At 43.7% G+C, this 25,555-nt stretch overlaps 1 protein-coding gene across 4 annotated transcripts in view; it reads right to left on the reverse strand.

Moving 5' to 3' along the window:
• The window catches only part of AMBRA1 (autophagy and beclin 1 regulator 1), a 204,693-nt gene that overhangs the window by 138,893 nt on the left and 40,245 nt on the right, over positions 1-25,555 (reverse strand). For all 4 annotated transcript variants that reach the window (XM_038405851.2, XM_038405850.2, XM_043515739.1 and 1 more), the window contains one exon: positions 2,386-2,472. In XM_038405851.2, the coding sequence (XP_038261779.1) occupies positions 2,386-2,472 (87 nt within the window). The remainder of the gene's footprint in view (positions 1-2,385; positions 2,473-25,555) is intronic.

Raw genomic sequence — 25,555 nt, forward strand, 5'->3', positions numbered from 1 at the left:
AAATTCCCACATATTCAGATTAAGTTTTCTGTTGCCCCATGAATTCCTAACATTTAATTTTAATCTTTCCTTATAAATAAATCCCTCCAGCCCCGCTTTAGCCACTTTCATCAGCCCTCTAACACACATTTGATACATTTGTCAGCATCTTTTTGGTTTTCAAATCACCCAAGAGTGATGGCAACATTCTCTGTGGGTCATTCAGAGTCTCAGAAACACTAGCCCTCAGCCCACACTCCAGAATGAAAGCTCATAGTTCATGAAGGTTTTGTGGCAGTGGACACAATCATATTTTTGACACCATATTGAATTATAAGCTTATAATCATTTACTGCCTCTTATCCTCGAGTCTTTCCACAGCATCTCCCTCCCATTGAATGCTGGGATTTCAAATTAGCCTCTCAGAGATGGATAAATACACTTATATTTTTCTGGGATAAGATATGTATTTTAAGTCCGTACCCATATTACTAACCTTGTCTACACAGGGAGATTTATTGCTGTAATTGTACAGATATTATACCAGTATAACTCCTTGTGTGGACACTGCCTTTTTTTCAATTTAGCTTATGTTACTCTCTTTACTGGGGAAGGCCAAACCTCTCAAGTTAGCATCATCTGCAGCAACATGCAAATTTAATCTCTTTTCCAGATCATGAAAATATTGACATTAAACTCAGCTCTTGCAGCAACTCACTGGACACTTAACCTCAGTACATTTGCAATGACTTTTTCCCTTTGCATAGGGTTCCTTTAACCCAACTTCAGTTCACATGACAGCGTCAAAGGTTTCATGAGTAGCTGTACCAGATGATGATATAGTTGTCGAATTCTCAGTCATTAGCTTTGCTAATTCCTTCCAAAACTGATCACGTGTCACAATTTAGTCTTTATAAACCTCCAATGCCACTTATTGCTCATGGTTCCATTACCCACTTTTGACAGCTTCTCTCTGTGGGTCACACTACCCCATCTGTTGCTTTCTTGATATGCTAAGCAGTATGGGCAGAAATTACTCCTTTCTGGTTTTGACAACTCTGCCACATTTGATTTTTTTTTAGTTCTCCAAAACACCTTCACTTATCTATGTCTCTGTCTAATAAACAGCACTGCACGTGTTTCTCTCTCTAATGTCAGTGTTTCAGGACTTTTCAGAAATAATTTTCAGTGGTTTGCTTTTTGTTAGCCAACACACTTAACACCCTAGGTCGTGCCATTCAGACTCACACATGTGGATAGGTTAAATTTTTCCAAGTATTGTCTCACCTGCTTTCATCAACAGTTACATTTCCAAGGCTCTCAGAATAGGCCTTTTCTCTTACCCCACCCCCTTCTTGTGGAGATACAGATTTATCATCATTGATTTCATCACTCATTTATTGATAAGCCTGCTTCCTCTGTAGTATTTTCCCTCCAATATATGTTTGTAAGATCCCTTCTTAAGACTCTTACCCCTTTCAGCAGCATTAACTCATCCTTCCTTTATTATTTACCTCCAAGATTTGACCACATATTGTCCTTTATTTCTACATTTTGTTAGATTTCTTCATACTAAGATTTTTGAGCCATGCCCTCAAAGTCACACCAGTCTCTTTGTCTGTATTTTTGTTTTTTAGAGCCATTGTATTCTATGGCATCTAGGGATTCTCTAGCCTTCTCCTACATTCATGCATTATAATACTTCCATCACCTTTACTTAAATTTCTTAGTTTAATTTCCCAAATATTTGCTTTCCTAAAATCCAGTATGATCCTCCTCTGCACTCTCTACATCCCCTCTCCTTACTATGTTGCATCCAAATAGGTTGCTATCATTGGCTCCAACCTACCCTATTATTTTCACATCCTTACTTGGTCCTTTCCTATTAGTCAAGGAGCAGATCCAGGGTGGCTTCTCTTCTGGTTTGAATTATCAGCTTTCTGAATCATAAGGTCATCCTCCAGGTTCCTTAAGAACCTCAGATCTGCGTTCGATTGTATGGAGTCTTTCCCTCCACTCGTTTCATCTGACACACAGATGTAGACAGAGAGAAGGAAGAGGAAGAGGTTCCCTTTCCCAAATGGGGTTAAATCCAACCTGGACCAAGACCCTCACACAATAGCAGGCTCTTTGTACCTCATTACCTCTCTTTTTTCTCACTGTTATTGCACAAGCCTTTGGATTTAAATGAAAGGTAGCGTGGAAGGGGCTTGTCAAAACGTCAACAAAGGGCATGGGACTCTCCAAACCCAACACTATGGTCATCTCCACAGTAATGTGCCATAAAGGGTGAGATGGATCAGATACCAGTACCATTTCCAAGGGGCTCAGTATATGTTGCTGCCACAGCAGTAGTGCTTCTGGCAGTGAAACTACACTGAATCTGGATTGTACTTAGGCCCTCACCTGGCTGGATCTGGGTAGATTGGGTGCTCCCGGGACCCTGCTCCGTCATAGCGTGATAACGAAATGAGGGAAGATTCCAGCAGCCTCCTAGAAATAAAAGCAAAAATGTTAAATGTCTAAGTGACCAGCTCCATGTCTTCTGCTTCCTTACATCACCTGAGATTATTTGTATTACTGATTCATTGCTATAGACATGCATGGGACTGTACAGACAAACAGGGCCAGTGATAGCTGGCATAAATTTTTGCCATATGAAGATTCAAAGCATACAAAAGTCCCATTATATAGATGGAAGAACTCCCAAATGGACTCACTCCTGCATGGATGTCTCAAGAGAGAGCTGCAGATGGCAAGCAGTCCAAAGTAGCCAGGCCTGTAATCACTGATGCTGCTTTAGCAGTCTGTCAGGAATTTCTGCCACCCTATTCTAAGGGGCTCATACAGGGCTGGAAGATGTTCTTGACATGGACATACAGTGTTTATTTACTGCCCTTCACCGATTCCCTTGCTCGGAAGTCAGACCACAGGACACCAGAAAGCCTACATTAGTATGTGTTTATGGGTTTTTCGGTGTTCTTAAAAAATAAGAACAAAAAACAAAAAAAACACAACACACCACCACCAAAACACCTTGCTTACATAGAGCTCCCCAAAACCAGCAGCCTCCAATCAACCATGATGGAAAAGCTGAGACTATGACCCTGCCAAATGCAGCACTGTCTGGTGTCATACATGGATGTGTCAGACCAGGGAGTAGCTTATTGGCTGGAAACTGTCCATTAACCATCCTGGACTAGCTAGTATTAGAGTACTAGTGGCTCTATGTTCTGTCAAACACAGAAAAGAGAAAAATGCTGCAGTGTAAACTTCACTGAACTTGCACAGCAGGGCAGATTTCCTGTTGCCTTGCTGTCTGCCTAGGCTTGATAGTGATAAAGCTAAACACTTAGGCTCTTCAAGATAATTGTGTTCTCAAACCAAACCTCTATTATGGTTTGAAAATTGACATCTCTGCTTTAAATTATCAGAGGAATCCAAGAGAATCTGAGACTGACAATGAATGCTGACAGGTTTCAGTGGTGCCGTGTTCGTCTGTATCAGCAAAAAAAAAAAACAAAAACAAAAACAACAACAAAAAAAACCAACAACCACCCCAAAATGAGGCGTCCTTGTGGTACTTTAGAGACTAACAAATTTATTTGGGCATAAACTTTTGTGGGCTAGAACCCACTGCATCAGATGTATGAAGTAAAAGATCCAGGAGCAGGTATAAAACATGAAAGGATGTGGATTGCTTTACCAAGTGTTAGGTCAGTCTAATGAGATAAATCAATTAACAGCAGGATACCAAGGGAGGAGAAATAACTTTTGAAATGGTAAGAGAGTGCCCATTACAGACAATTAACAAGAAGGTGCGAGTAACGATAGGGAGAAATTAGTCTTGGAGAAATTAAGTTTAGGTTTTGTAATGACCCAACCACTCCCAGTCTTTATTCAGGCCTAATCTGATGGTATCTAGTTTGCAAATTAATTCCAGTTCCGCAGCTTCACTTTGGAGTCTGTTTTTGAAGGTTTTTTTAGTTGAAGAATTGCCACTTTGAGGTCCGTTATTGAGTGACCAGAAAGACTGAAGTGTTCTCTGACTGGTTTTTGAATGTTAGGATTCCTAAAGTCAGATTTGTATCCATTTATTCTTTTGCGTACAGACTGTCCAGTTTGGCCAATGTACATGGCAGAGGGGCATTGCTAGCACACGATGGCATATATCACATTGGTAGATGTGCAGGTGAACGAGTCCCGAATGGTGTGGCTGATGTGGTTAGGTCCTATGATGGTGTCCCTTGAATAGATATGTGGACAGAATTGGCACTGGGGTTTGTAGCAGAGTTTGGTCCCTGGGTTGGTGTTTTTGTTGTGTGGTGTGTAGTTGCTGGTGAGTACTTGCTTCAGGTTGGGGGGCTGTCTGTAAGCGAGGGCTGGCCTGTCTCCCAACGTCTGTGAGAGTAAGGGGTCGTCCTTCAGGATAGCTCGTAGATTTTTGATGATGCGCTGGGGAGGTTTTAGTTGGGGAATGTAGGTGATGGCTAGTGGTGCTCTGTTACTTTTTTGTTGGGCCTGTCTTGTAGTAGGCGACTTCTCGGTACCCTTCTGGCTCTGTCAATCTGTTTCTTCACTTCACCAGGTGGACACAAATCGGACATCAGGAATCAGAACATTCAAAAACTAGTAGGAGAACACTTCAATCTCTCTGGTCACTCAATAACAGACCTCAAAGTGGCAATTTTTCAACAAAAAAAACCTTCAAAAACAGACTCCAAAGTGAAGCTGCGGAACTGGAATTAATTTGCAAACTAGATACCATCAGATCAGGCCTGAATAAAGACTGGGAGTGGTTGGGTCATTACAAAACCTAAACTTAATTTCCCAAGACTAATTTCTCCCTACCGTTACTCGCACCTTCTTGTTAATTGTCTGTAATGGGCACTCTCTTACCACTTTAAAAGTTATTTCTCCTCCCTTGGTATCCTGCTGTTAATTGATTTATCTCGTTAGACTGACCTAACGCTTGGTAAAGCAACCCACATCCTTTCATGTTTTATACCTGCTCCTGGATCTTTTACTTCATATATCTGATGCAGTGGGTTCTAGCCCACAAAAGTTTATGCCCAAATAAATTTGTTAGTCTCTAAGGTGCCACAAGGACGACCTTTTTTTTTTTTTATTATTTTTTTTTTTAAATGAATGCTGCATTACCTAGGCACTGAGTTACTTTTCCAGAGATTCAAGTTCTGTTATTTCTCCTGAAGAGCACATAACTCAGTTCCCAAAGAAGCCACAATCCCTGCCACTGCTGCATGGTGTCACCCCTGAGCACTGTAGCATTCTCCCCCCCCCCCCCAAAACAAACACAGCCCCTGGCTCTCTCCTCCCCTCAGGTAAGGAATGTCACATGCACTCCACTGAGCGTTCTCAGAGAATCTGCTGTAGTCTCGAAGATTATCTGCATGGATTAATTCAAAGAACAGTCATCAAGTACCAGCATGTTCCTCCAAAGGGTAAAGCCTTCTGAATTTAGCGATAGCAAAACCACTCCCGTTATCACCATGTCTCTGACCCACCTGCCTTCCCTACATGCACTCTAAGGCCACATCCAAATGCCATGCATAAAAGTTCAGTTGCCATGAGCAGTGGCTGATTTTAAGCTTCAGCACTGGTTTTTGGTTACCTTGTAACTTTGTCCTTCAGAGTATCAAGAGTGATAAAAGTGTGCTCTTGACATCAATGTAAATAAGGATGGCAGAGATGCCCTGCACCTAAAACCACTAATGTCAAAGCGATTTGTTTTATTAGTTAAAATAATTTGTTCGAAGCTAAAGCCCCGAGGACCAACTTTCAGTTTAGCATTCATTTTCATAGCCAGATAAATGGGTCCAATAATTAAGGCACTGTTATCATCACCAATAATGCCTCCATGGTCTGCAACACTAATATTGTTACCTACAATTCCCAAAGAGACTGTAGTGCCTGCTTTTAAAATGATACACGTTCATAGTCCTTAGAATTTTAACTCCAGACCTTAAATCCACATGTTTGGTCAGAAACGGCTGCCCCTTGGAAGACCTAGTCTGGGAGACAAAGACTGGGTTTATTTTCGTTATTAACAGAGGTGCTAAAGCAGTCCAAAGTACTGTCAGTGCTAACAGCATTACTAGTAATTCTGCTATAGGTAGAAAAAGATGACCCCTGAAGGAACAGCAGCTGCAACAAGTACTAGCCACTAAATAAACAGTCTGACATTTTCACACAAAAATTCAGGTTGCACCTCCTCTTGAAACCCTTCACTTGGCAATGCTTGATTCAAATGTCCCTTCTGGAGCACTGAGCTCCCTTCCCTCCTAGCGCTGCCCAGATCCATAGCAGGCTAACACTTGGCTCTGTTGAAGCAATTGCTCCACAATGTCTGTCTAGACAACATGAAATTGTCACAAATGACATCTAAAGTACAATTAGCAAAGAAACTGCAATTTCCACTCTCCTCCCCTGCTCAAGGGGAGAATCACACATTAACATCCTCCAGATTGTCAATCAATGCCTCAGTGATTAAGATTAACTCTGCGCACACTAGGAGACGCTTCAAGCCCAGCTTGCTAAAATAGGCTTTATTTATTTATTTATTTATTTATATTTTTTTAAACACTACAAGGAGATATAAATTGCCTTCTGTTCGGCAGCACTCTCTGTTGTGATCTCAACGGACCACCTGCCTGCCAGACATCAGCACCTGAGGAAAAGGTTTTGGAACTGCCATTTTACCCCGCACAACATTACTCAGGGACTTCAAACAGAAGCAGTAATCAGGAAGAGGAAAAAGGGAACTGGAAGCCCAAGTTATGGGACAACACAATTTAAACAGAATAAAAAAGGGAGAGAGGGACAAGGAAGGAAGAAGCTTTTCCTCAAGCTGCTCTCACCTGGGAGCACATTGATCGCAAGAGGAATGGGAAGCTACAGACAGTAGCAAAGAAAGTGGAGAGGAAAAGGAAATTGGGAGCTGCAGGGCAGCTAAGCATCCCAAGAATGTTTCCATGCCTCCAACCCTCTGAGCAGTTTTGATTTTCATCAGCCACCAGAGCATTGGTGAGTTTCTTTAGCATGGAGCAGCCGAACGCCAGAAACCGTAGCTTTAAAAGACCCAGCACAATCCCCTCATGTTACAGCAGGAGTTACCAGATTAATTTCTCCCTACTATCCTCATACTCTTGCCGCTGGCAGCAAGACTTAATCACCCAGGCCACTTGGGACAGAATGACTGATTAATCCATAAAGGATCTCAGGAGGTATTCAAATGCAGCAAGTTTAGCTTCTTGGGATCAGTTTCCAAGGATACATGATTTCTAAAACTTTCTAGGGCAATGGAGTCTCAAACCCAGCAGCACAGCACGCACATCAATAAATAACTAAGCTATCCAACTATACAAAGCTAACGGCTTCCCTCCCCTCTCAAAAAGGGAGGCACTGATCAAGAGGAGAGCTCTTTAAAAAGCAACTCAAGCACCCTGTGCGTGTGACAAGTGTGCACCGCAAAGCATGCTACTGCTCAGGCAGCCTCCATCCCCACCCTCCAGAAGCTGCTAAGTGCTGCCTGGCAAAAACAGAAGTTATGTTAGGTTTCAGAGTAGCAGCCGTGTTAGTCTGTATTCGCAAAAAGAAAAGGAGTACTTGTGGCACCTTAGAGACTAACAAATTTATTTGAGCATAAGCTTTCGTGAGCTACAGCTCACTTCATTGGATGCATTTACAAATTCAGAAGTTATGCTGAAGCACTCTCTTATAAAGGATGGCTTCAGTCTCCCTAGCCCGGCACAATCACACCCTCAGTCAACCTCCAAAATCGAATGAGGGTGGAATTCATAGTCAAGATACTTCAGCATCAAAGAGATGACCACTCTGCCAACTTCTTTACTATTCTTTTCGGCATTCAGTCTTGCATCTTCCCACAAGGACAGTAGGGCTCAAGAAACCTATGTGGAGGTGGAATTGAAGCAGGACCATGGATCAGATCCCCCCATTCCTCTCAGCTGACAACTATCTGTCAGAGCTCTTGGATTCTGGCCCCTGTGGATGCAGAGTACCACACACACTGCTCTATATACAAATCCTATGGAGAACTAAACAGTATTCAATCATAGAATATCAGGACTGGAAGGGAGGGATCTCATGGCGTCATCTAGTCCAACCCCCTGCTCAAAGCTGCTTCCCACTATAAAAGGGGAGGTTTAATCCAGAAAGGTAACAAAGAAGAGTTGAATCCCCACAACAAGTGAGGCATCGAGAGCTGTCCAACATCACCTCCTGCTCATCCTCAAATGCTGCGCCCAGGTATTTAAAGGGGGTTGTATAATTAATTCCTATGGACCTGGAGACCACCATTATGGCATGAATGGCTATGTCAGACCAAAATCTTATCCAGTCCATATGATCTCCTCAAGGGCAGGCAGCATTTGTTTTTCCAAAAACCTTCACATTTTAGTCTCTTCTCTTCACAGAGCAGATTTCATGGTCTCAGCCTACTTGTCTACAGCCATGCAAGCAAACAGGGATCTTGAACCACCACCCTTTGTAGCTAGCCCGCTTTTACAGCTCTTGGGAAGAAGTGAAATTTCATAACTCTCTTGGATCAGACACAATCTATTCAAGCTCAAAGAAAGAAGAGCTAGTAAACAACTCTACAGGTTCCTTGAAAAGGACCTAATTTAGGAGATTATTGTTCGTGGAACCCTCGTCTGTCCTGCTTCAGTACTCAGGAATCTGAAAGCTAAAAAGCTCCAGAGTCCTATAGTTCTCAACCTTTTTGGGCTCAGGACCCATTTGTAAACCTTGATGGCCCATCGCAACCCAATAAATAGCTTTAGTACAAAAACCATCTGGCTTACTCAATATTTCTTACCCATGATAAACAATATACTCCTTAAGTACTAAAAAAGTATACAGTGTGTACCACAGTAACAGCTCCTGACCCATGGGGCTGGCTGGGCTCATCTCCCTGCTGGGGTCATTGTGACCTCAAGGATCCCTTAAATTTCAGACAGGGAGGTTTAAGTTGGATGTTAGGAAAAAAACCTTCCCATCAGGATGGTTAAGCACTGGAATAAATTGCCTAGGGAGGTTGTGGAATCTCCATCACTGGATATTTTTAAGAGCAGGTTAGACAAACATCTGTCAGGAATGGTCTAGACAGTATGCAGTCCTACCATGAGTGCAGGGGACTGGACTAGGTGACCTCGCAAAGTCCCTTCAAGTTCTATAATTCTCTATTCTATCTCAGCCGGTCAGGTTTGGCCAATTTGAGTGGCACTGAAATCTGACACAGGGGGTTGTAACACCTCTCACTCAAATTTGGCCCAGCTGGTCCCCCATCTTCATGACAGAGGAGTGGCTGAGCCAAACCTCGGCAGTGCTGCAACCCCATGTACCAGGTTTCAACACCTGGAGCGAGGAGCTGAGCCGAGTCCAGTCAAATACACAGTATCAGAGCTGCCACCATGGAGCAAGTGGGGGGCAGCCAAGACCTCTCCCTGGTGACTTTCAACCCCTCCCCTCCCCCTAGGGCAGGACGCAACCCCACCACCACCACCAGGGCCTCCCACATGACCCTTTGACACATCCTGGCAACCTAATTTTGGGTCATGACCCACAGGCTGAGAAATACTGTTCTAGTTTATTTCAGTTTTTGCATGGTTTAAGATAGCCCAAGTTTGTGACTGGCATCTGAACTGGAGTATCACTTAACAGCACTGCTCAGGCATAAGCAAACAGGGTCAGAAGAGTAGGAAGACACATCCAGTGCAGAACAGCATGCTTGATTTTACTAGTCCTAAATCACCACCAGTAGGTGAATATGTAATCTTAGCCATCTAGTGATGGAAACATGCCTTAGCAGTCGTGATTATTTAGGGAACCTATGGACATGAATTTGGTTGATATGAAAATACTGCATCATGGAATGCCTCAATGTATAGCGAGTCAACCATGGAGTGACACATACCCGTTAGACCAGAGACAATGGATGGTCATTAAATCTTAATGGTCCTCTATTCAAGTGGAAACACCTTGGGACAATGGGTTGGCTGAAGCAAGGAGAGCCAGTTCTCTCCAACTGGGGAAGTGGGAAGAGGAAAATCCTCTGCAACAGAGCAAAGAAACTAAGGTGTTGATGCTAGCCAGCAAAAACAACAGAGGATGGATTGCTCAGACACAAAGCTCTGGGCAGGAGAGAGGAAGACACTGGCATGGGTTTAGCAGGGGCATCTTGTTTAAATATGGGACAAACCAAGGAAGTCAGAAGTTAGCTGACCTCAAGAGACAGACTATGATTCTTAATAGAAGCCACATGAAGGGAGATCTAGACACCGCAGAGGACTCAGTCCTAAGCCCAGAGAATGCTCCAGAGTCATGAGGAAACTGAGGCAGGGAAATACATACTGGTGTGTTTTTTTATTTTGTCTAGATCTGTGCATTTGTCATGCCAAATAAAAGGTAATGGTGTTTAGAATCCTGGGCAAAGTCTGTATCTGCTTGCTTCACTCTCACATACCCCTGAAGAGTTAAACTGTAAACCCAGAACACCCACACAGCAGAGTTCTGGAAGAGGGTGTGCATAAGCTACTCTGAAATCAGCATTGGTCATAGGAGGCCATGGGCAGCTGAACCATATGGTCTCATTTCTGTGAAGGTGGGACACACAGTATGCCTGTGCTCAGAAAATGTCCCAGAGGGGCCACAGGAGGAGTGGTGTAGCCTACTCAGCTCAAGAGAGGTTTAAAGCACAGGTTTAGAGGTTTAAAGCACACGAGTTCCAACACAGGTAGCCTGGAGAGTGTCCAGCAGAGGGAGCTTTGATAGGACTGTGTGTGTGTGTGACAGCAATTCTGGGAGTTAACATTTTCCCTGTAGCACCTTAGCCCTTTGACTTTTTCTGGTCTTCAGTGACTAACAAGAACTGGTGGTTGCTTTTCCCCAACCCTGTCTGGCCATTCTGTATTCCATCTGTCAGACTGTGTACACAGTGCACCTTCCTGCAGCAAAGGTTTCTCTCTTTAAATGGGGTAGGTGGAAGCAGAAGTATAGCGAGTCCAGTACACAATCAAGCGAGTTTTCCAAATTCAGGGCCCAATCTCTCCAGACCATCATTCCGGGGAGGGCCGCACGCTCAACAGCATTGGAGTGGCATGTTATGGTAGCATTTGGGGTTGGGGGAGGAGGAAGGAGCACCTTCTGAATTACCCTGGGCCATTCCAAACATACTAGCCGAATCAAGCCCTCAGGCAGAGAAATAGATTGGTTACGGAAAAGAATAGATTGAAGAATGCATTTGCACCAGTATAAAAATGTAGTCATATGGGGAATGGCGCTGCCAAATAAGAGACCTATAGGAATCAAGCTTTAAGAACTTTCTACTCAAGAGGAGATGAAAGAACACTAAACCTTCTGCCAGGATGGTGGAAAGTCTCAGACACAGAAAAAAGGGGAAAGAGCACACTGACAAGAAGAATGATGTATGGCCTATAACAAACAAATATATATATATATTTATTTAAGTCTGCAGGGAGAGAGATCCTTGGATTTGAATTCTCCGTAGGAAAAGGTTGGAGGAAAGGAGGACACAAAAATCCCTTTCCTCAGAGAAATGGAGCTAATGCTCCAAAATTCATCAGATTTTGTTAAGTGAACTGAGGTGTTTATTCGCAAAAAGAAAAGGAGTACTTGTGGCACCTTAGAGATTAACAAATGTATTTGAGCATAAGCTTTATTTTCCACTGCATGCATCTGATGAAGTGAGCTGTAGCTCATGCAAGCTTATGCTCAAATAAATCTGTTAGCCTCTAAGGTGCCGCAAGTTCTCCTTTTCTTTTTGCCGACTAACAGACTAACATGGCTGCTACTCTGAGGTGTTGATTGCATCTCAACAGCAGTTCTGCTCTCTGGCTCAGACATTAACCTCTATTTAACTGTCTGATGCCATAAAAGCCGAGTAGCATCTCTGGTGGAGCTCCTCGTATTCCCTTGGTGAGTATTGTGAGCACCAGGAAGAGTGATTAATTCCTCAAGTGACCCAAGGTTGCACTCAATCTGCTAGGTCACTTGCAGACAAAAGGCCATAAATCAGAACAGGAGATGAGGGAGCAGTATGCAGACATCCCTCATCATACAGTGCCGAGAGAGTGATTAATGGACTGGTTTGCAACTGACAGGAAGCATGCCTCTGTGATGAACATGCTAAGGACTGAGAACAGAGCTGAGAACTACTGTTTAGTTTGGTAAGGACTTTGCAAAGATGGAGACTACTCAAGTGAGAGACCGTCCACTTTGCATTTCAGGTGCTGGAGTTCTCTTGAGATTGGGGGGGAGGGAAGAGAGGAAAACATAAGTAACTAAGAGAGACTGATTATTATGTTTGCTATTTACTCCGTGTTTGTAGTTCTGTACTCAAGAGACTGGAAAAGCACCAAGGCCAGATTAAAGGCACAGGTACAATATGCCCGTGCCTGGAGTGACCTGGTTGTATCAGAAATTCAGTTTTTCCACTTTTTTAAAATAAAACTTTCTAGTCCTCATGGTTTGAAGAAAAGCTTGAAAATGTGCCAAAATGTAACCAAGACAGTGTTGTCTACTCGAACAAACAAACACTGCTGGAAAGAGCAGCCCTCAGAGCAGTGAATAGCTCAATACATCTATTGGTGTGTTAGCTTCAAGACCCACTGCTCTGAGAGGTCACCACCACCAGCACTCACAGAGGACTCTGTTTTGCAGTAGAAAAGTTCCACAGGCTCAGTCCGCCTGCCCAAGCATACATACCTCAGATTGTGGAGCAAGCACTGGAGGCTTCCTACCTCTCTGGAGGGGCTAGAGGAAGAACTGCCTTTCCTGAGTGGGAGGGAAGCCCCGCTGTTGTTCCTAAGGGGGCCCAGAGCTGTGGGAGAGCCGCTCAGCGACCACGTCAATGTGTGCCCAGAGCCCCAGCCTTGTCTGAACTCAGCCCCATGAGGCACATTTTATAAATAAAAAACAGGCCTATGGACCTTCTGACAGCATCTAGGCCACCTACCCCAGATTTCCCCTGGAAGGGGATTTCAATTCAATAGGATTCAAAACAAAAAAAATTGTCACTTTCTTGGCAGATGATAAACCCTGCTTGCTCCCTGGACTTCAGTTCCAGCAGGTGCTTTCTCAAGAAAAACAGGGGGAACAATTACACCAGCGCAAAGGCAGCTATTTCAAGCAATATGGGGGAGGGGGGGAAATCTTTAAAATGCATGTTAGTTACGCAACAGACCAGAATGGTTCAACTGGAAAAAGCCAGAGCCATAGCTATTTTGGTTAAATACATATTTATTGAGGTCTCTCTCCATTCGCTTATGCTCAGAACTCACCTGGGCTCAAGGCCCTGGGGAATCAGTGCTCGGCTGTAACTTCTCCAGTCAGGAAGCCAGTCTAGAGGAGTCAGGGTAGTGCTTTCCAAGAGATGCAAGCTATTTGCCTTTCCTTTTCCCCCCTTATAATTAATCTGAGAATGGATTATCTAGTTTAGTTTATGAAAAATGTAAATCTGGATATGTTAAGCAAGTCATGTGTTTGATTCAGCTGTCCTTCCAATTTTAATAAATCTGTTTAAGATTATTGTTTTATAGGTAATCTCATGCAGACTCCTCAAAGAGAAGAGGACCCATAAACTCAGAGGAGGTGCTGATGGGTTTCCCACAGCTTCCCAGAGTTTCTGGAACCTACTTCCCCTCTTACTCTTAGTGAAGGGACTTGGACAGAGGCTTCCACTCTAAGCGGCTTGTATTGCCAACAGTCAGCAAATATGAGGGGAGAAGCAAAAAGGCCCAGGTGGAGACTAGAGCTAGGGGGTAGGTTACAGGCCACTTTCCCCAAATCCACACGTCTAAGTACATCATTTGGGGAAGGTTTCACTTGCTCATCAATCCTGTGCAACTCTTGTCCTTTGAATGGGAAAGAGATGTTGGAGATTTAAGATAGTAAGGTAGTGGGGCTGATCTTTATTACATGAACTCTCTGACCTGTACCAAATTCTGTTAACTCCAAAGAGGGCCGGTCAGACCTTTTCAAATTCAATGCATATAAGCAGCACAGCCAAATCTGCTCTCCATCCAAGAAGGATAATTGGGGCAATTTGGATCAGTTTATAATGTATTAATTTGGCCTCAGGTGGGGGAGGAGGTTCGTGCTAATCACAAGAGGTTGGAAAGTCCAGGTTTCTCATTCTATCAAAGGGGCAGATTTGACAGCCTGAGCTTATTCTTCCACTCACTGCAAGAGCTGATGGAGGAAGATTGTCAGCATGGAGATTTATTGAGGAAGCCTGCCCTAGCAGAAGAAAGGGGAGAAGGGGGAAGAACCCATGTGAGTGGGCTTCGGCTTTCTCAGAAATCTGGAAACAAAAGCATACATGGAAACAAGCCCAGCTTTTAGACACACAAGAGCAGCTCTGCAGCAGGAACCGAGAGTAACTCCTATTAGTCACTATTAGAGGGAGGGAGAATCAGTTTTTCCCCACCAACCTTCCATAATAAAGAATCAGAGTACAGAGCAGCAGCAGCAGTTTATTCCTAAAATAGGAAGCTACAGTGGGTGCAAGGAAGCTTGCGTAAGAAACAGTTTCACTTAGAATGGTGAGTCAAAACTGAAACAATTGGGAGAGGGGCAGACCTGATCTCTCCCCATCTGCAATGACGCAACACCATAGTTGGGGGTGGACTGGCCTATGGAACATGCTGGCATTTCTTTGGTAGTCTCAGAATAGCTAACTTTGGCACCTGACATCTCATGAGCAGGGACTCTTGATTGCTCCAAACTGGGGCAATGCAGGAATTCAACAGTTCCAGGGGCTTTGGAAATAGGTTACGTGTAAGCAAGAGGAAATCTGGAGATGGAGGAGGGCTGTAGGTTGAAAACAGTTAATAGAACAGAGTTAAAACAAAGGTGTAACTAAATGAGAGCATACTACAAGAGTGAAAGGGCACAAAGTTGAAAAGGGTAATGAACAGTGTGACTGCAGATTAGGATAGGGTTTCAAAATATTGTGTTTTCTCTCTTCCTCTCGTCTATTTAGAATGTAAGCTCTTCGATGCAGGGGTCTGTTTTATTTTTGTATTGTTTACTATGGCTCTCTGCAAACATGCTTATGTCTGAGCATCCTTAGTAAGTTAAGTTTCTAGTACTTGTGCAAACAAATGCTTCCAAACATGATCCAACACAGCTCAGAGTGGTATGGATGGTCCATTCCTATAAAGTAGTATGTTGACTCTGAAGTCTAATGACCATTTAAACATCAGCATTCTAGAGTGAATGACTTCTCCATAGTTAAGGTTACAATGAAGGTGCCACTATGAACCCAATTCTGGTCCTACTTTTCTCAAATCCACAACAATACTGGCTTCAGACTTGCAAGTTAAACCAAGGCCAAGGTGGAACTTCTCCACCAAACCTAATGAAAACACAAATTTATAACTAACATTTGGGGCTCAGAACTCTAGGCCCCTTTCAGTACAACATCTATGCAACAGGCTGTGGCAATAATTGCTGCAAGAGTCCAGCGTTCACCATACAGGTATCCAGGGACTGGTCATTTCAGGAGACTGCTTACTATAAGGAAGGGGGCGAACTACTGATATTTATTATTTCTATAATCATCTTCCAAGGAAAAGAAAACATAGAAAAGGCAGCGGAGGGGAGTTAACCAAAAAAAAGAGTAAAATAGCCAGCTAATAAACTTGGCCAGAGAATTGCAGCAGCTCAGGGAAGAGGAGGGGTACAGAGGAAATTAAAAACAGAACTGAAGGGAGGAGAGAGACTAAGGCTTTGTCTACACTGCACTTTCGTTGGTAAAACTTTTGCCGTCAGGGGGCATGAAGAAAAAAAAAAATCCCCAAATGACAAAAGTTTTACCGACAAAAAGCATCAGTATGGATAGTGCTTTGTCAACGGGAGAGCTCTCTCCCGCTGACAAAGAGCGGCTACACAGCACATCTTTTAGCGAAACAGCTGTAGCAGCATGGCTGTGTAGTGTAGACATAGCCTTAGCTGAAAGACAAAAGCTGAAGAGGGCAAAAAGTGGGAAATTAAAAATGATCCTACATCAAGGGGAGGACAGGAAGACTGAGAGGAAGGGAAAGTGAATCGACCGCATCCCCCCTCCAACTTTCTGTGGGAGTTCCACGGGGATCTCTCTTTGGTCCCCTTCTCTTCTCCCTCTATGCCTTATCTCTGAGTAATCTCATCCACAAACAAATTCATCTATGCCAAGAACTCACAGATCTAACTTGCTACTGCCGACCTGTCCAAGCTAAAATCTTGCCCTGTCTCTTTCATATCTCGTTGTCCACATCTAACTCAAGCTTAGCATAGCTAAAACAGCTCTTGTTCTTCACCCCCAACCTCTCCGCCTTGTCACCGTTCTCAATTACTGTCAACACGACCACCACCCTGTCTGTAACCTGAGCATCATCTTTGATTTAGACCTCTGTCTAGGTCCTCATATGCATGCTACATCTAAATCTTAGTGATTCTTTCTGCATAACATCGGTAAGTTACAGCCATCCCTCTCCATCCACACAGCTAAAACTGATCCAGGCTCTCTCTATCTCGATTATTGCAACATCCTTCTCTTTGCCCTTGACAGATGCAATCTTGCCCCACTTATATCCACTCAGAATGCTGCTTCAAAGATAGTTTTCTTAGCTTATCACTTTAAGCATGTCATCCCTCCCTTTGAATCTCATCACTGGTTCCTCCTCCTTTCTCGCATCAGACAAACTGTCTTCACTGTCAAGGGAGCCCTTCACAGCCCATCCCCACCCTAACTCATTCACTATTGAAATGTCAAGTCCTGTCTCCAATCAACCCAGGTGCCACCCTCCATCACCCGCCCCTGCTCAATTTTTCCAACAAGCACCTTCCTGGTTTCTCCTATACTGCCCCTCATATTTGAGAGAAACTCCCCCTAAACATCCACAAAGTTACCTCAGCCTTCTTCAGATCCCTCCTTAAAACTCTCCTTTGTGTGATACTTGCACAAAAAAACCTTGACAACTGTTAGGCCTCTAAGTGTGCTGAGATCACTCACCACTGCCTATTATGTTGACTATACTCCGATGAAGTGAGCTGTAGCTCACGAAAGCTTATGCTCTAATAAATTTGTTAGTCTCTAAGGTGCCACAAGTACTCCTTTTCTTTTTGCGAATACAGACTAACACGGCTGCTACTCTGAAACCTATACTCTTATGGTTTCCTTGTACTCCTGTGTGTTTAATCTTTTGTTTGACAACTCCAAATACAGCAGCCAGCAGTGCACACTGCTTTACCCCTCCCTCTCAGGTCACAAGGCAAAGGGCCACCTCTCCCCACATTACAGCTTTGCACATCTGGTAAGTTTTGCCTTTTTTGAAGCATTCTGTAGTGGGTTCTGCTGGAGACAGAATAGCAAACTGTAGTGCTTACAGTTTGTCTAATCATTCCGAAAACAGCGAATCCAAAATGTGAGAAAGTTTGATCTTGTGGGTAAGGCACTGGAATGGAACTCTGAAGATCTGGATCCATTTTCCTGTTTGATCTTGGGCACATCTTTTAGTACAGGGAGTCTAAAACTGGGGGTTGGGACTGCTCAGGGGGTCGCGAGGTTATTACCTGGGGAGTTGCGAGCTGTCAGCCTCCACCCCAAACCCCACTTTGCCTCCAGCATTTATAATGGTGTTAAATATATTAAGTGTTTTTAATTTATGGGGGGGGGTCTCACTCAGAGGCTTGCTCTGTGAAAGGGGTCACCAGTACAAAAGTTTGAAAACCACTGATTTAGTATCTGTGCCTCAGTTCCCCACCTATAAAATGAGGATAGGATATTACTACTTCCTTTCTTCCACCCTTTGTCTTTTTTGCCTATTCAGTTTATAGGCTCTCACTAGGTGTTTGTACAGCACATGGCATTTAGCACAATAGTGCCCTGACATCAGCTGATACTTGTGTCCATAGATATACAGAGGTGTCAACTGCAAGCCACAGCTTGATCGGAGTGGTCTGGTCATTGGCATCAAAGCATTACATGATGGGACTCAGACTCCACTGGCTTTGCCTCCATATCAAGGTGTAAAACAGTGACTGTATTCTGCTCCATTTTATGTATAATAGTTACCCTTGGTTGGGTAAAAACAGGATTGCTCCCTCTCTATCAATTTGGCTTAAATACCAGACTGCTCCTAGCCTGAGACAATCATTGCCTTATCTGCAGTTTGGGCTTGAGAAGTGATGAGGAAGAACTGCTTGCTTATTTTTAACATAAATGTACCCCGAGCCTAGAGACACGAGAGGCATGCCTACGTAATTGTTCAAGACAGACTTGACAAGGAGAATATTTACAACTCCGTTTAAAAGGTGACTAGCCAGCCTCTATCACAAGCTGCCAGGCATTCCTCAGACAAGAGGAAAAATATCACTTAACATGGTTTATAGAGCAGTCTCCTAGGGAAGGAGTGAAAGTGAGCAAAGTGAGCAAAGCCCTAGAGAATACAGACTACAGGGACATGCTTGCCCTACCCTCAGGGCCAGAGGTGTGACAGGCACGACAAATTAAATGGCATTGGATGGGGGTTTTTTTTGTAGTTCTAACTCATTTTATTCTATGAGCACACTTTCATCAGAGAAGCAAAGCACTTGCTTCTTCCTTGTGCTCTAGGGTGACCAGATAGCAAGCGTGAAAATCGGGATGGAGGTGAGGGGGGTAACAGGCGCCTATATAAGACAAAGCCCTGAGTATCGAGACAGTCCCTATAAAATCGGGACACCTGGTCACCCTACTGAACTCCCAACAGAGCCTTCACATACAAGCCACCACCACATGTTCCTTCCCACTCCCTATCCATGACACACACATTTTCCCCATAGAATTTTTTTCTCTACTGTAATGGGAAACACTTGCAAACCCATATAACTGAGAACAGAAGCTGTAATTTAGGACTCAGGGAAAAAGTCTCAAACCACATTTTCTTCTTTCCTACAGGCATTCAAAGAGACATTTGGGTACTGTAATGAGCTGCAGGAAAGCAGTGAGCAGCAGCAACATTACCCCCTTGTGGCAGGAAGGCAATATGGAAACCAAATAAAGTCTAGGAAATCTAAAGGGAATCTAGAAGGATGGGATGTTTCTTTGCAGATCTCAAGGCATAAAAGACATTTGCAGACAGGAATCTGCATGTTCCTGAGGGGAGCATAGAACACATGGGAATTGGAGACATGGGCAGAAGAGTCAGTCTCTCAAGACAGCATACGACTCTCTCTAACTTGTTCCCACATCCTCTCATCCCCCAATACTGCTCCTGAGCTCTGCACAGCACCACCAGAAGCAGCAGACAAAGCTTAAGTGGGTTTGGCTTCATCTCCCTTCAGGAACATGAAAAGCATCCACAGCTGTCCCATAGGAAGGGAAAGACACACATTGGCAAAACACTTGTGGGGAGTGCAGGCAGTTAATGCACTGAACTTCATGCTCTTATTTTCTCTCTCATCTGAGCTCAAGCAGCACTGGTGCCACAATCCGGACCACAGCCACTTGGTGCCTAAAGCCTCATACAAGCACTGGCCAAATGGAGAGGACAAAATCTTACCCAAAACCCAGGTGGATTGGTTTAAATCAGTGTTTTAAACCACCAATTTTAATCACAACATAAATCAGCAAGCAGGAAACCTTGATTTAAATAACCAATTTTAATCTCGTTTTGCATATGTACTTTAGTTTCCTAAAGAAAATTCATTCTCATCGGTTGGTATAATTTGGTATTTCTTTTTGTTAACCAATAGGCTATGCTATATCTATACACACTTAAGTAATTATACGGCTTATTCATATTCTTAAATTTTACATGTTTTATGTTAGAAAAGAGTGAATGACATTTCTAATTTACTAGATAATTATGGTCTTATTTGTGGTCAGTGTCAAGCTGTAATTGGAAATTTGAATTCAATCAATAATGCACAAGAGCAGCATTCTTAAGTTATTTATTAAACAAAATTACCTTAAATGTGCTGATATAAAATAAAAATATTTATCAAAACATGTTTTGCATTTACAACTAACTGTTTAAAGGAAGTACAGTATCACTCCATTTATCCGAACCTCCATTACCCAGTTCTCCATATTAACTGAACCGAGCTGACTGCTGAAGCCCTGCCACCTAGGGCTGAAGCTCTTTGACCATTCTCCGGATTATCCAGATTTTTGATTATGCAATGTGGTCCCGGTCCCAGTTAGATCAGATAAATGGGGTTCTACTGTATTATCTGTAGTTAGTGAAACTGATTGTTTTTAGAGTAGTAGCTGTGTTAGTCTGTATTCGCAAAAAGAAAAGGAGTACTTGTGGCACCTTAGAGACTAACAAATTTATTAGAGCATAAGCTTTCGTGAACTATGAAGTGAGCTGTAGCTCACGAAAGCTTATGCTCTAATAAATTTGTTAGTCTCTAAGGTGCCACAAGTACTCCTTTTCTGATTGTTTTTAGTCATCATGTTCTTCAAAATTTAGAACTAGTAGATCTTATCCTCTCCAACCTTGTGTTTATTAAGGCTGGAAGAGGAAAACAAACTTTCCTGCTTCTTCAGCTGGCAGTTAATTGGTTTCTCAACTTTGAATGAGCTAGTCATTGAACTGAACTAGTTGAAGAAAATACTCTGCACCTGCAGATGAAGCTACTGTGCCAAATGCTGATTTAGCACTTCAACAAACTCTGTTTCTAAGTTTTTAACCAGTGATGTCCACTAGTTTAGTGGTTTGACTTTCTTTAAAACTTCATCAAATATGTGCTGCTTGAATATTTTTAAATTTAATTTAAGTGATGTCAATAAAAATGTAAATGTAGGCCTTAACATGGAGTGACAATTTCAAATAGGTTTATTTTTTTGAAAAGATGCATTTTCAAAAATCCAACTTTTAATTTATTTTAACCAGTCTGTCTAGACCGCCCCTCTCCGGAGTCTGCCTACAGTTGCAGTTATCTTCATACACGCAGTGTCCACAGATAAAAGCAAGTCTCTCCCTCCCACCTCAATCTGGTCAACTCTGCAGTCTAAGCAGGAGGATTATTTTACACAAGAGCTCCGAGATGTCACATATTGCTGGCTTCTCTAACACATAAACCCAGATTCAAGCTTCAGGAAAAGCTGGAAGGAGGGTGAATAGATCCCCCAGGTCACAAACCATCCCAATGTGTGGCTGAACCTTTATCTGGGTCAGTGAGACTGCTGGGGGTTTAAGATAGATTTGACAACTCATTTTTCCTCATGACATCTCTTATTTTCTCTTTCTGTAATCTCCAATCTATTCCCCTTCCAACTCCCTACTCGCCAAAACAAACAGCTGAGTGAGAGAAAACTTATGCTCCCTCTTCTAACACAGGGAAAGGAATTAATTATGCCAAGGTCTGAGGGGGCATGACTAACAGGAGTGGGGAAAAAAACTTGGGCTGAATAACAGACCAAGTTTCTTAATGGTAGGATCTAGACAATGAAAAAAGTTTCCTCTTGGGCCTGGTCTTCACTACCGAATTAGGCTGATGTAAGGCAGCTTATGTCAATCTAATTCTGTCAATGTCCACATTCTATCCTTGCTCCCACTCAAGTAAGTGCCTTACTACATTGACATAACAACTCCATCTCCACCAGAGGGGTAGAGCTTACGTCGAGGTAGGTAGGGTGATGCAGTGTCCATGTAGACACTGTGGGTTACTTACATCTGTCGTTGGCTGTCATTCTTGTCAATTTCACAGCTCCAGCCTGGCTCACAGCTTGGGCTGTCATCCTGGGGCAGGTGAGGGGCTCCCCACTATGAGCCAAGTCGGGCTTGCCCCGGGCTCCCCACTCCAAGCTTGGTTGCCCTCGAGCTCCCTGCCTGCACCAAGGCTCCCCATTGGACTCCTGGAGGAGGCAGGGTAGCCGAGAGGCCAAGGTAGCAGTTGGGCTCTCAGCAGGGTGCTGCGCATGGAGTTGAGAGCCCTGGCTCTCAGCCCCCTACGCTGCTCCTCTTAAGTCAGTGGAAGTGCTGGTGAGGATAAGCACCATTGACAGAAGGAGGGTAGTATGGACATGAACCACCACAGTAATTACTGCAGTGGCTAGAAGTTGACCTAACATAGGTCGACTTAAGTTTGTAGTGTAGACATGTCCATGAAAGGGATGAAGCACCAACACAGGAGTCAATTCAAACTGGACTGGCTGGCTCAGGTCATTGGTAATGGGATAAAGCGCCTGTTTCATCTATAGATTGCTAGTCCAAATCCAGCCACGATAGGTAAACCACAATCAGACTCATGATGGTTGATCATGTGAGGAGTAGCCAAGGACGCCATGGAGACTGAGGGTTTTTTTGGTTTTTTTTTTTACTCTCCTTAGGAATGGTCTCACTAGTCAGGTTTGAGGCAAAATGGCAGTGGACAGCACTGGCAGAAGCTTTTCCTAGAACAGATGCAGCAGGGCAAGGCGATTTTGGCGTTGGAGGTCATCAAGGCAGCACCTTACACCAGCACCAAATTCACATGAAAATCTTTAAACAAAACTATTGTATACAAAACTCTAAAGATGAGACCAAAAGGGACATTTCAGTACAGCCAAAGGTTTATCAGATTCAAAGAAGGATTAGACAATTATATAAACAGCTAGATCATCAATTACATCAAACAAAGAAATAAGGGGAATATAAACCCTTCTAATTCAGGGAATAAAAGACAACCACTAACTGATGAGGAGGGCCCTACCAAATTCACAGTCCATTTTGGTCAATTTCATGGTAATAGGATTTTTAAAATTGTAAATTTCATGATTTCAGCTATTTAAATCTGAAATTTCACGGTGTTGTAATTTTAGAGGTCCTGACTCAAAGGAGTTGTGTGTGTGTGTGGGGGGGGGGGGGGGGAGGTTGCAACGTTAGTGTGGGGGGGGCACGGGTTGCAGTACTGCAGCTACCATGACCTCTGCACTGCCTTCGGAGCTGGGCAGCTGGAGCGTGGTGGCTGCTGGCTGGGAGTCCAGCTCCAAAGGCAGAGCCACTGCCAGCAACACCACAGAAGTAAGGATGGTATCGCCACCCTTACTTCTGTGCTACTTCCTGCAGAGGTGGGCCCTCAGTCAGCAGCTGCCACTCTCTGGCCGCCCAGGTCTAAAGGTGGCAGCGCAGAAGTAAGGATGGTATGGCCACCCTTACTTCTGCACTGCTGCTGGCTGGGTGCCCGGCCAACACCCGCTACTCTCCGGCTCTCCAGCTCTGAAAGCAGTGCAGAAGTAAAGGTGGCAATATCACAACTCCCCTAAAATAACCTTGTGACCCCTGCTGCAATTCCCTTTTGGGTCAGGACCCCCAATTTGAGAAACGCTGGTCTCCCCTGTGAAATCTGTAAAAGCACACAAAAGACCAGATTTCACAGTCCATGACACATTTTTCATGGCCTTGAATTTGATAGGGCCCTACTGATGAGGGTTACGAAGAAACTTCCATAATAGTCCACTCCAGGGATTTCATGCACCGTTCTCTGAAAAATTTGGTACTGCCAACTCTCAGGGACAGGCTATTGGGCTAGATGGACCATCTCCCTCATCCACTATTGCAGTTTCTAGGTAACAATCCTCCATTGGTCTGTCTGATAGGGATGGCTTGAACAGAATTTAATCTGACTTTTCAATCACTAAAAGAAAAGGAGTACTTGTGGCACCTTAGAGACTAAAAAATATAAATTTGTTAGTCTCTAAGGTGCCACAAGTACTCCTTTTCTTTTTGCGAATACAGACTAATACGGCTGCTACTCTGAAACTTTTCAATCACTAGAATTCTAGAACAAACAGGCCAATCTTGAGGGTTATCAGGAAGTTAAAACAGAACAAACTCATCTGTGGCTCAATTATTTTCCCCTTCATTCAGATTTTGCCAACAGCCTCCTTTACCACTTGATACAGTAACAAAGTTCACATGTCAACACTCAGATACTTCTAAGACTCCCACCACCTTGATATCCAAGACAGGTAGAGGAAAATACCTGGTGGAAGTAGATATGACAAATATATTATCTATCAAATGCACTGACCTGGAGAATACTTGAGAAACTGAAGCCCAGATTTCACCCACTACCGTTTAGGGTAATCAGTGACTCGCTCTCTCTAATCCCCCACCTCCAGAATTATTTTTTCCTTCCAAATTCTTATCATACCATTGAGCTCATCACACAACAGCTAAAAGTGCAGATCTGAGCCCTGACAGAAGGCCCCATCAACTCACTTGGAAAGTGAAAGCTGCATGCAGCAGTCAGGCTGCCTGTCCTGTCCCGTCCTGTCCCATCCCATCCTGCCCTGTTGTCATACAAAGCCACGTGAGAGAGCCAATACACTGTGCTAAATGGAGTTCTCAGCGATGTGTCCCTGTTAACAAATGATGCCAGAGATGTCAGTCAGGGAAAACCTCATTAGATGCTTATTAATGTCCTCATTATTAGCCCAAATTAATTAGCCCAGCACTATCAGAAAAAGCAGAATGTTTCACTCCTGACCTGGCCTAAGGGCAGCAACAGAACCCAGAAAGGGCCAATCTTCATTACTCACTCATTAACTTCTTTGACCCTCTGCAGCAACGACTTCCCTAGCAAGTTACTTTTGTGCCAGACAAGCCAGGCCAAAGAATCGATCCCACCCACCTTCTGGTCCTGCTTTATCCTACATTTCCAGACAAACTGCATATAGAACTCTACTGCCCAACAGTGACAGCTGCTGGGGAAACAGGGAAGTGAACAAAATTATGAGAAACCAACTAGCTAGCTAGCACAGGGATTTCTTCTAGCCCTAATCTGCACCTTGATACTTTGTGGTCTCTAGCCACAAACCCAGCTACATTTATTTTGTGAGAACAAGGTGATTGCTATATATAGTTGTTCTCTTGCTGTTGCAATCCTCATCCTCCCAGCTCCATTTCAACACCCCCCCCCCCCGAATGCTCACTATATTACATAGATTAGATGACACGAGCCTCTGTGCAGGAATCTGTAATGCTTTTTGAGGTGTCCTGCACCCCTTTGGAATTGAACCAACTAATGAAAGGAGGCCTAAAATTCAGTTATGAAGAACCTGCATTAGTGCTCCCTGTTCTTGGGCTCTGGTGCTCACCAGACCTGGATGCAGGGAGGTTGGGTGGGGGTCCATCCTATGCCAGGAAAGGGAAAATTAGTGGGTGAGCATTAGCTGGCTTGTCACCATTCTGAATAGGAATATATTTGTAAATTTGGGAATGGTGAATGGGGGGAGGAGGAAGAGGAGTGGGGTATTTGTAGGATGCCCACCCCACTCTGGGGTTACCCTTTTTTTTGGTAACAATATTTTATGAAACTTCCCTGACTTAACAGCCAAATGGGCTTGTTCCAGCCTAACTACATAAAGCATTTAATGCTGATTTATACCCACGGTTCAGCCAATCCAGCACTCTGGCCCCACTGTTTTACGGTTCACATTCACTTGCTGTTAAGTGTGAATGAATCCACAATAACAGTCCTGAAGGAGAAAGAGTCTCATGGCAGATGCAGGAGACAGGGACATACAAGAAAGCATGGTACCTATTTTGGCTTCTTAGCAGTG

This window comes from Dermochelys coriacea, chromosome 6 (assembly GCF_009764565.3).
Source record: "Dermochelys coriacea isolate rDerCor1 chromosome 6, rDerCor1.pri.v4, whole genome shotgun sequence".
Lineage (NCBI taxonomy): Eukaryota > Metazoa > Chordata > Testudines > Dermochelyidae > Dermochelys > Dermochelys coriacea.